Source organism: Talpa europaea, assembly GCF_964194135.1.
Source record: "Talpa europaea genome assembly, chromosome: 8".
In the NCBI taxonomy this organism is placed as follows: domain Eukaryota; kingdom Metazoa; phylum Chordata; class Mammalia; order Eulipotyphla; family Talpidae; genus Talpa; species Talpa europaea.
Window position 1 is genome coordinate 45630379 of NC_140075.1, and position 12413 is coordinate 45642791.

The 12413-nt window shown below is 45.1% G+C and overlaps 1 protein-coding gene across 1 annotated transcript in view; it reads left to right on the top strand.

Moving 5' to 3' along the window:
- Nucleotides 1-2017: 2017 nt before the first annotated feature.
- Nucleotides 2018-12413, top strand: part of LIPC (lipase C, hepatic type) — a gene marked incomplete at its 3' end in the record, with an annotated part of 135389 nt that continues 124993 nt past the window's right edge. Inside the window, exon 1 of the mRNA XM_084241121.1 lies at nucleotides 2018-2138. Within this exon, the coding sequence (XP_084097247.1) occupies nucleotides 2054-2138 (85 nt within the window). The 5' untranslated portion in view covers nucleotides 2018-2053. The remainder of the gene's footprint in view (nucleotides 2139-12413) is intronic.

Here is a 12413-nt window from a genome sequence, read left to right on the forward strand (position 1 = left end):
AGAACTTACCCAGAGGATGAGAGACCTTGTGGGCCCAGGGGAGAGGACCCCAAGGAGGATAGTCAGGCTGGCTTTAGGTTTGACCAGCAATATGAAAGAAAGAATGAAATAATGGAAACATTGAATCCAGGAAAAACTGCAACCATGGGGCTGTTGAGGGCCATACCCAGCACATGCGGTGCATGCAGAGCCCACCTCTAAGACTGAAACAAAGTTTGCGCTTCTAGAGCCCCAGATAAAGCTGGTGGCTGCAGAACGTCTCTCAGTCCACTTACCAGGGTATGATCACCAAGTTACCTAACAACCTACTCAGAATTTTCACTTGGATGTCTAAGAGGCATGTTAAACTCCACATGGCTAAGACAAAACTCCTAATCTCCCACCAAACCTGTTCCACTCACCACCTCAGGTGATATTAACCTCATTGTCCCACTTGCTCAAGTCAAAATTATTGACATCATCCTCAACTCCAGTCTCTGGAATCCTGCAACCCAGTAGGTAGGAAATCCTGTTGCACAGCCTTTCAAGATACAGCCAACACCTGCCTACCTCTTCCCGTTCCACTGTTACCATAATGAAGCAAGCCACCATCCCTTCTCACAAGATCACAGCAATAGCCTCCTAACAGATCTCATACTTGTACCTTTGCTTACCCTTGCTAAATTCCCAGCCTCGCAAACTAGAGTGATCTTTCAAAAATATAATACAAATTATGGCATTCTATTAGTCAGAATGGCTCCCCATGTCTCACAGTGTGACAACCTAAGCCCTTACAGTGATGGCTCCCTGATCATTCGTCTCCTTGCTGTCTCCAGAACACACCAGGCATGCTTCTGCCTCAGGGCCTTTGCACTGGCTGCTCTGACTGCCTGAAACTCTCTTCCCCAAGATGCTCTCAGGAACAGCTCTTTCAAACCTCAGTTCAGAGTTCAACTTCCCAAAAGTCTCACCCTGACCACTCTATTTCACATCACTCTCTCCACCCCCTCCCCCTGCCCCGAACTCTGCTATACTTTTCCTTTTTCCATAGTTTTAATTGTATCTTACCAATTTACGTACATCTTTTATTTATTATGTCAATTTTCTGTTATCAGACCCCTCCCATCCCAAAGGTGGTCCACAGAGACTGAACTCTTGGTCTGTTTTGTTTGCTTGTGTATCCCAAGTGCCAGGAACAGCATCTGGCACATAGTAGGTGTGTTGTAGGAGGGTGGGGGAAGAAGAGTTGAACAAATGAATGAAGTTTAAAAGTTTAAATAAAACTAGAGACCCAAGGAATATTATAAAAGTCATATTATAAAAGGAACATCTCCCTGCCTGATTTTGCTGTGTGGCCTTCACAGCCCTTTCTACAGTGGGAGCATTAACACGGCAGAAAGAGTGTGTGTCCTCCAGTATCACCTCTCAGTGGGGCCCAGCAGAGTTATCCAATTCTGCATCTTTGCTCCATCAACCCTTTCTTATACTGAAGCTGGAGATTTTTCTGCCCCTTTCAGCTGTAGAAATGTTGCCCCACCACACTTTGACCACAGGCACCACCATTTTGTTGAACTAAACAGAAAACGGACCCTCTGGCACTTTCCAAGTAGTAGAGCTCTTTTCTTTCTTTCTCTGTGGACGTAGCCTGCAATTTGAAACCCCATCTCCATGGGGCTGGATCCCCTTTGCTGGATGGTCAGAGGAGGACTTAGGCAACCCTGTGGGACCCACCTACCCTGACCTTTGGCAGGATTTCCAAACTCAGCATGTTAGCTTTAAACTGATTCATTTGGAACTGTGACTTTGACCCAAGAAGGTAAGAACACATGATGGAATATTTTATTTTCAAAATGTATCGGAATAAAAAATGCTTTGGTAAATGAACTTATTTTTATATTAGATATAGTTTGATTTGGGGTTGGGGTAGTAAGGAAAGTACCTGAACACTAAACAACATGTTTAAAGGTTAATTATTAATGGACAGTCTTCCCTAACCAAGTATCAATAAGCAATCTGGTCTCTTTAGCTTCAGAAATTAGCAAGAAGACCTCAGACCCTGGGTGAGACAGGAGAAATGGCAAGTCCTCAGTGTGTCTCTGTTTTCTTGGTTTTGTGCATCTTTACCCAATCGAGTGCATATGGACAAAGCCCAGGACTAGGTAAGAGCCTGCCTTTTCTGCAGAGGTGACCGTGGCTTTTTTTTTTTTTTTTTCTTAAATGTGTGTCATTAGAACCCAAGTGTTTTTGACTGTGTGGGACAGTTTGTCTCACAGCAGACTTGGTGGATCTGTTAGCAGCAGCATGTGCAAGCAATGCTGAAATTTGAGGAACCACTCAAAGGGGAAGTGGTTTCTCCAGAAGTCAAAAAGCCTTTGCAGCTATTGTTCAATGCTCTCCCATATCTGATTCAGAAAATCGTTATGCTAAGATTTCTTCAGTGGAGAATCTGGAAGAGGTTCAGAACTGTCTCAGAGTTTTTTCAGTATCGAATTGACTTGGGGGCTTCACTTGCAATGAAATGCTCCATCTTGCTGAGGTTGTCTAATCACCAGGCTCTCTTAGGTGAGAGAGGAATGTGTAAGTTTCTTTCCAGCTAGGTCTAAAGTAGATGTCTTATTGCGTATTTTCTTGACTTCATTATTTCTGTCAAAGTTTCACCCTCAGAGAAAGGAATCCAGTAGCAGTTATTCCTATTTGGCCTGTAAATTCATAAACTGGATTGAGGGCCAGAGACAGATACAAATGCTTGGGTAGATGGATTCCAGGTTCCTGGTTAAACAGTGCATTGGATCAATCAACGATGGACGTGCAGTGACCTCAATGGTTTTGTCAAATTTGGCAGGCATTTGGGACTTTGCTTTTAATACTGATTACTGGTCAGGAGCTAATAACTCTAAGATAGAGGCTTGGAATTTTCTTTCCCCAAAGAGTAAAAACATGAACTCCAAACAATCTGAGAATTAGGAATTTACTGATCAAGGATATTCCTGAGAATTCTACAGCCTTTTTATTTCTTTAATAGGGCTGTTCCTTTGTATCTAGCTATATTTTGTATCCTAGGTCAGTTAGTAACATAGTATTGTTATTACTATTCACTGAGCATCTGTGTGCCATGCATAAAGCCATGTGCAAAAGTGATAATAATAATTTAGAGCATACAGAATATTGCTGATAATTTTTTTCCCTGGGTTCACAGGGATTTTGCTGAATGAACTTTTCTGCCCTTTGGCAGAAATGGCCCAGAATGTTGCTTTTTGTTTATTTTTTATTGGTTTATAATCTAGGAAAATGCATGTATCCTACATGCTCAGTGAACTTTCACTAATCAAGCTAGCATTACAAAGCAACCCTCTTTCATGCGCCTCTGGAGCCTTTTTAGAACTTTTCAGTAATGGAAACATGCATTATGTGTTCTTCTACCTGCGATTCCTTTCACTCAACATAGTGCAAGACTCACCCAGGTGGCTACATGTGGTGGCGGCTGTCCTTGCGGTCTTCATAGCATTCCATGGTGTGGATACAGCACACTTCGTTGACCCATTCTGCCGTAGAATGGCCTTTACTGTTTTCCAATGGAAACTTGGGAGTTGGATGCCCTCAGGATGGTGTTAAGCTCCCTCTGGATTCTTGGGATTGCCCAGATTTTCCTCAACAAATCTCATGCTGACCAGGTGATGCTTCCTCAGGGTCCTGGTTTGCCCAGCAGCTGAAAGTGAGTAGGATAAGTAGAAAGAGGATTCCTCAGGGAAAGTATCAGTCTGGAGGCCTGCTATTTATCAAGAGCAGAATCTCTTGGCAGAATCCTTTCTGCAGGGAGTGAACCACGTATCTGTGTGTGAGGCTGGTGTGATGTCTTCCTGAGGATACTGCAGGGAAGCAAGCATCCCACAGTGAAGATGAGTCCCCTGTGTGCCAGATGTGTAGTTATACCAGTGGTTCTTGAGGGGGACATTTGACACCATGTGGAGACATTTTTGATTGTCACAGGTGGGGAGACAGTGGCACTGGCATGGGGTGGCCAGTGACCAGGGATGCTGCTAAACATCTTACAATGCACAGGACAGTCCCATGACAATGAATTATCTGGGATAAAATGCCCTTCACGCCAAGATCTATACCTGGTCTATACCAAGCCTCCACTGTCACTAATAAGGGGCCAGGAATAACTCCCTCAAAGCCCTTTCCTCCTCAGCCCCACCCTGCCCAGCCTACTCCTCTTTATTGCCACTGATGACACTGAGTGAGTCAGAAGAGTGATATTGTTTTACAAAGATACTTCACAAACTTCTCCAGAGGGTGACTTAATGGAAGATGGTTGGATTCTTAGATCGATTTCTGTAATCAACCTGTTGTCATATGTTGCTTTATTTGAAATGTAGCGAAACAGCCAGCCTCACATAGAATCTAATAAGGGAGATAAGTCACAGACACATAGATGGATTTTCCTCGGCTAGAATGTGGAATGTGATGAGTACCACAAGAGAGGAGTGCAATGGACTACATGTTTTTGACCCACAAATTTGTATGTTGTCATCCTAACCCCTCTGGTGGTAGTAATAGAGGGCACGGCTTTGCAGAGGTATCTAGTTATGAGGGTGGAAGCTTCAGAAATGGGACTAGTACCCTCACAAAACAGACCCCAGTGAGCACCTCTCTCCACCCTGCAAGAAAACCAGAAAGCAGACTCACCAGAACCAATCCCACCCCTAAGCTCAGACTTGTAGCCTCCAGATTTGTAAGAAATAAATCTTTGTTCAGTACGAGCTCCCAAGTCTATGATAATTTGTTATAGCAGCCTTAATTGATTGACCAAGACAAGGAGCAAGTAGAGATGCAGAAAGGGCTCACTTCCAAGTGGAGGTTTACGGGGAGGCTTCTGGGAGGAGGCAGCATTTGAGCAGAGTCTTGTTGGACAGAAGAGAACAAGGCTTTCCTGTGATAGGCAATGGTATAGGGACAGTTAAGGACACATGCTTTTTTTTTTTTTTAAAGCCAAACACCTCCTCAAAATAGACCTCTGGAAAGAAGAAGGGGGAAAAAAGCATAGGAAGGTATTGACAATCCTGGTTGCAGATACTATAAAGTGGAGACAACCCAGATCCTCAACAATAAACCCTCAAGGATAGATAATGTGTAACTATCACTAAATCTGCCTTGAAAAGATTCCTTCAAATACCTAGTACTGGGCCTCCCCGGTGGCGCAGCGGTTGAGCACTGGGTTGCAAAGCTGCCCGCAGCCTCTGCAGCGCCGGTTCGATCCCCGGCCGCTCCCCGGCCACCGGAGGAGGGTCCCACATGGCGCGCAGACCTCTCCTGCCGCCCGCTGCTCCCCTCAGCAGTGTACTTCAGTCCTTCTGCCTGCTCTGCTCCCCGCTCTGGCTCTGGTGCATTCTCTCACCCTCCCGCACTTCTGACTGTACCCAGTGCTTGAATAAATAAATAAACAAATCTTAAAAAAAAAAAAAAAACAAATACCTAGTACTAAAAATTCCAGGAACTTTGGGGGTGGTAATGATGGGATTCAGAAATAAAGGCTTGTTGTTGGTCCTTAGACCTTTGTAGTTTAACACCAGGCATCTTCACCCACCATGGGGGAGGGACCCAGAGAGCCTGCCCGCCTCCTGGGATAATGCCCAGGCTGTGTACATTTTGCCTGGAGGACAGAGGCCGTAACTTTGAACAAATTAGCAAAGGGACCTGTGACCTACAAAAAGTTAAGTAACAATGCGTCTTATAGCTTTTAAAAACTGTGTAAGGAAATTTTATGTGCAATAAGGTAGGAAAAAATAGGACTACATCTTTGAATCATAACTGTATACCTGTATATGTATAACATGTATATGCTAGCTCTATAAGACAGCTATCTGTATAGCTGTATATTGCTCGGAATTAGAAGTATATTTAAAGATATATAAGGAAACTTGCAAGCTGACCATAGATTTGAGGCAAACAGCAAGGGAGGGAGAGTTATCAAAACAGGGGAGGGAGGAGCACAAGGGACTGTGGTGATGGATCACGGGTGCTGTGATGATGGAAGCACTATGGGGACTACACCTGAGGGGAGAACAATGATGTAAGAAAAGAAATAAAGATCTATAATGAGTTTTAAGGCCCTCAGGTGTTTTAAATATTTAAATATAAATGAAAAACATTTAAATTTTTTAAAAGCTACATTAGGTTGGTTCTAGATTTGTTGTCCCAAGAGGGCTGCAAGGAGAGACCCTGCACTGTCCCTCAGAACTGCTCCCTCCACCCCACCCCCCATCATAAGCTTAGTCAGGGGAGAATTATTCCTCCAGTAGGACCCGCAAATTCCTGACAGGCCTTCACATTGCCAGGCCCATCACTGATGAGTAATATTCAGTGGCATTCAGGGAAACTCATTCACTTGGGAGTGTACATGGAACATAAATCAGCAGAAAGCCAGCCTCCAGCAGTCTAGCGAAATCCTGTCTGCCCTCTGAGAGACCTTCCCTCCCTTTGCCTAACTCTTCCACTGAGAAGGAAGCCCTCCTGAGGGTATCATGCCCAGAGAGGACAAGCCTGAGGTGAGAGGCCAGCAGCCTATCTTCTACCCTGCTTACCTTGCACGAGGAACCCAGGACTTGTACCCATGTTCTTTAATTCTGGGAAAGGTGAATAGTATATTTTTTCAGAGACTCTTTAAGGGGCTGGTTGATGAAGGAATCGGGCCTATAAAACGGACCTGACCACAGTGGCCAATGAATGACCTGCTCCAAAACCAGTGGCCCAGTATCAGGGGCCCATGACCATCTTGTCCCTGCCCTAATTTTCCACACCAGCTGCCACAGTGCTGCAAGGCATGCTGGGTCCTCACAGCAAGTGAGCAGGAAGAGGGGGAGGAGGTCTAGTTTTAGATCTGATTCACAAAACGGACTGAGCAGGCCCAGGCACATTCTCCAAGGGACTGTGGCCACCCAGACTTCAGCCTCAGGAACCCCTGACTTCTGTGGAGTCCATGCAGGTTTGCTCACTATTCTAGCCAGGAAGGTGCTTGTTTGCTGGTGCCAAGGAGGGTATACATTTTGGGGTGTGGTCCTCTCATGAATTGGGGCTTAGCCCACTAGGTTAAAGGGCTGGCCAGGAGCAGGCAGGAAGGACAGATGGACTCCAGGCAAGCAGACTGAGGGCCATGGCTGGACATGAGTCCCCGGGGGAAGACCAGATAAGGGGAGGAGCCCAGCCAGTCCTGAGGGAACTGCAGCGCGGGGATAAGGTGGGAATTGGCTTCCTGGGCTCACCACCCACCCAATTTTTGGCTAGAAGACAAACTCCAGTAGTCCCCTCACTGGAGGCCTGCCTATCAAGAGAAGGCAAAGTTCTTAGATGCAGCCACAAGGTAGAACAGTGACACCCAGCCACTTCAGGCTTTCCGGGAAGATTTCAGGCATGGGAGTTTCTGGATAACAGTGAAAAACCAGGGCTCCCTCTCATCTTTGCTTATGACTCTATGTCCAGGAACACCCATGGTTTTGATTTCTCCACAGTAGGATTAGGGGTGAGTAGTGGGACAAAGTTCTGTGATTACAGAACTAAGAATGTTTTGGAAAAAATACACGAAAGTATTTCTACTTCAGTTGCATTTCTATTTAATTTTTTGTCTCTTCCAAACTTCATGTAACATTATAGTAGCATATAGTATATTTAATGACTTGAATAATTAAAAAATAGATTTACATCAGAATGATAAGATGAAGGGATTTAACTAAATCAGTGCTTCTTGAAATGTAGTGGATTCAAAAGCTTATGAAGATAAGATTTTATTAACTCTTGTTTATCTACAGTTAAATAAATTTTATTAAATCTCTTAAATAAATAAATCTTATTAAAATAAGATTTCTGGGGCCTCCCCGGTGGCGCAGCAGTTGAGGGCTGGGTTGCGTAGCTGCCAGCAGCCTCTGCAGAGCCGGTTCGATCCCCGGCTGCTCCCCGGCCACCAGAGGAGAGTCCCGCATGGCGCGCAGACCTCTCCTGCCGCCCGCTGCTCCCCTCAGCAGTGTACTTCGGTCCTTCTGCCTGTTCTGCTCCCTGCTCTGGCTCTGGTGAATTCTCTCACCCTCCCGTGCTTCTGGCTGTACCCAGTGCTTATATAAACAAACAAACAAATAAATAAATCTTAAAAAAAATAAAATAAAATAAGAGTTCTGGGTTCCTCCTGCAGAGTTTCTAATTCAGTGTGCCTGGGGTAGGCCCAGGAATTTGCATTTTTTTAAGATTTATTTTTATTTTATTTATGCATACAAGAACTGGGGTGTAGGCTAGAGGTTCAGGGGGTGAGAGGATTCACCAGAGGCAAAGTGGGGGGCAGAACATGCAGATCTACTGAAATCACTGCTGAGGGGAGCAGCGGGTGAGACAGGAGAGGTCTGCCACACCATGTGTGTAGCTCCCTGGCTAGGGATTGAACTAGTGCTGCGATGGCTGCGGATAGCTTGATAGAACTGAAACTTTAACCCCAGAACCACCAGGGAGGCCAGGTTTCCAAGAGCTGCTGCTCAGCTGGAGATTATACCTAGAATCACTAGAAAAATAAAAATAACTAGTTAATGCAGAACAAGACTTGAACCTATGTCTCCCAACGCCCAGGTTCTCCCCACAGAGATAAGGCAGGGCTCCATTTTAATCTCTTGGTGAGAGCGGGGAGATAGCAACGTCTGTTGACCCTACCATACTGACCTCCCTCGGGGTAGCCATGCCCCAAATAATGTAAAATTCTAAGATATTCATGAGAGTTCATTCCTCCCAAATAAACTATCATCATGCTGAAAGAAAGCGGTCTTGAAAGGAAAAAAATAAAATCCGAGCCTGACATACTTGTTTGTAGTTGGTAGAAAAATACTACTTGTAATAATTAATCACACACACTGAACCACTCCTTGACAGGGCTGAATACAGGATCAAGAAAATTCTTTTCATATGAGCAGAGTATTACCACAAGCTGGGCAGAGCCTGTGATTCTCAGCTAATGAGGACTGGCCTTTCTATGATTGTGGAAAATTTTCCAGTGATAAATGTTCCAGCTTTCTTGTCCCAAGAGAAACTGAAGTAGTGAAAACAACATAGTGCTTTATACTGAACGTAACAAGATTGACAGCTCTAAATGACTTTTGTTAACTGCCTATTGTGTGCCAGGCCGCTTGATCAGTATAAAATTCTATCCCTTTTTATTTATTTATTTATTTACTTACTTACTTATTTACTTATAAAGATTTATGTTATGCATACAAGAACTGGAGTACAGGCCAGAGGTGTTAGGGGTGAGAGGATTCACCAGAGATAGAGTGGGGAACAGAACAGGCAGATTGACTGAAATACACTGCTGAGGGGAGAAGCAGGCGAGTCAGGAAAACGTACTTCTGTTCATCAGAAGTCTGACAAGGGTCTCCAGACATCTGCAGCCTCGCCTGCCTTTTGTGTGTGTGTGTGTGTGTGTGTGTGTGTGTGTGTGTAGTTTAAAGATTGAGACCAGCATTATTTCTGCATAATGTGATAAGAGCACAATTACATACAAAAGCCCTGAGATCGAAGAGGTTGGCAGAGAATCTTTTATAGAGGAAATGATACTTGGACCGACTCTTGAAGGAAAATCACGCGAGGATGTTGCAAGTAGAAGGGAAAGAACGAACAGGTCTGGGAGGCTGGAGAAAGAACAGTGACATTAGAAACCCTTGAGATGTTTGGCGTGACCCAGGGACACCCAAAAAAGAAGTGACAGGAGGCAAAGTCTTCAAAGGTCATGCTGAGGACTAGCAGGACCAAGCTTGTCAGTCGGAGTTTGAAAAAGAAAAGTGAGGCCAGGCCGCTGGCTGCCTTTCCTGCTGGGTGGACAGCTTTATCTCCCAACCTGGCACCAGCCACTCCCTGATCGTAACCAGTGTTATCAGCAGGAAAAACAGGGGTGGTGCTCAGAAGTCACCAGCTTTGCAAACTCATCTGGCCCACACCCATAAAAACATTCAGATCATCCTGCCAGCCAAGTCCCAGCAAGTCTCTTTGAAGTTTTCTTGTTAACTGCTATTCCTAACACTAAATAGTAGGAGGGCTTTACATCAAGGAAACTGAGGCAGAAATACCTATTAGAAGCTGAAATGGAAATCTTCCATTTAAAAAGTACCTTATTCTACGTCTGAAAAGAGAACCACTTGGAAATTCCACATCGTACAAACTTAAAGACCTATAACATTAGCAACTTTCAAAACTCATTCCCACCTGCACGATATCATTTGCTTCTTACAATACCCCTGTAAAGAATATCAGGCAGGTATTATCCCACTTTACAGATATAAAAGTTGACCAACCAAAAACGACCAGGAAGATACTTGAAGTCAAATGCAAGTTAGGTGATCTGGCTTATGGCAGCAAGGGAAGACAGATTCCAGAGAAACTCTGGGCTATCCCAGCACCAGTAGTTGAAAGGGACTTTGAGAAGATTTGACCTTGTGCTGGCTGTGACTACGACAGGGTCAGGGAGGCAGGGACAGTTCTGGATTGCAGTCAAAGTGTCAGGGAGAGGGAGGGGGAAACACTCAATGATCAGATAAAATTAACTAATCATTAACTCATTATGACTTGACCTAATCTGCAGTGACCTAACGGGCAGGAAGGTGATAGAGCTGACCTAGCTCCAGAAGCAGCAGCCTCTCCTACCAGTCAGAAGAGGGGACTGTTTAGTCGTGTTTTGGGTTTCAGGGTGCCTCTTCGCTGCCATGTGGCAAAAGCTGGCAAAGAGGGTGCTTGTGGCAACATTGTCTCTGCTCTGTGGCATTGACTGTGTTCTGCTGGGAACATGGCGCTCTGGCTGCCTTTTTGTGGCTGTCTTGTTCTGTTTTCATGTTCTCACACAGCAAGAAAATCGCATCATGTCTTGGGTATTGTCTTTGGGGCCTCTCAATACCTCCACGCTGGCTGCACAGCACCTTCCTCTCCTGTGCCTCTGATTTCCCACAGTTTGCAGGGTCCCTTCTGACACTGACTGCCTGGGTGTCCACAGGGTTATTGAGAGGTTGTCACGTTGCCCTGAGACTGTCCATGCTGCCTCATGTGCTGTCAGCTCTGCACATGTCAACAGAAAAAAGAAATATGAAAGCAAAGTTGGATCTACTTTAAACATGAGACAATGCCCCCGCATTAACCCTGGTGAGGCTCAACTGCCTGAGAGATTCTAACACTCCCAAACTCTAGGAGGACAAAGTGTGATTCTGTAAGAACATGAGGCTTTTCTTTACCCCATGTTGTTTCATACAGGGCCAGACATCAGGTTTTGATCAACTAACAATGATAATATACAAGTCATCCTTTTTAGAAAGAAATTCTTACATTGTTTTCATTGAGTAAACCTAGATGTATGAACTCATAACAAATATTACAATTAAGAATTTTTATATGTGTCAGATGCTTTGCCTTCTTTTTTTTTTTTTTTCCTTTACTCCAGGGGACCACCCTGTGATATAGGTATTATTAGCCCCATTTTCCATATGGGGAAACTGTGGCTCAGAGAGATTTGAAGTAATTTCTCTGAATCACTCAGCTAGTGAGGCAAGATTCACATCCAGGCCTGTCTGAATCTGAGCCCACAGTGCTCCAGCAAGACAGAGAAACTGACCGTCTGTGCTTAAATATGGACTTGCCTGAAGGGGAGAAGACAGGAGAAGCTTCCCTAGGTATCTGGGACTCTCCTGGACGCTTCTTTGTGGTGATGCTGGTATCTTGCTCAGAGCCCACGTGGGTACCTCAACCTGGGGGGCCAGGGACCTCCCTCACTATGAGTGTGTCATTGTTTGTGCCCTGGCCACCATCATCATGCCACACAGAGGGGCGCCCGTCCCTGAGATTTGTGATCAGGGTGGGTGATGTTGAAACTGGAAGAGCTGAAGAAGAGACTCACAGGGAAGGGTGGGGACCAGCCTGCCCACTTGCAGCCGGGAGACACCCAAATGACCAGTTGGAACAGGAAGTCCACACTTCCATAAGCAGGGTGGTGTCTGAGGCATGGATTAACTCACAGACACTAACTGGCTCTGTGCTTGGCCTTGTCCTGAGACTCAGTGTATCAAGATGTACTCAGTGTGTTGTTCGGCTGGGGCTGTCATAACAAGGGCCACCGCCAGAGCGGCTCAAAGAACAGAAATATACTTTCTCACAGTTCTGGAGGAGAGACATATGGAATCAAGTTGTAGGCAGGGTTGGTTTCTACTGAGGCTCCTCTCCTTCTCGGTATCTTCTCCTCTCTCTGTTCATGTCTGTGTCCTGATCTCCTGGTTTTATAAGAACAATGGTCATATTGTGATCAGGGCCCACCTCAGTGACCTCATTTGACCATAATTATCTCCTTGAAGACCCTATCTCCAAAGGTGGTCACACTCTGATGTGCTGGGAGTTAAGACTTCAATATATGGATGGGGGTGGGGGGAAGG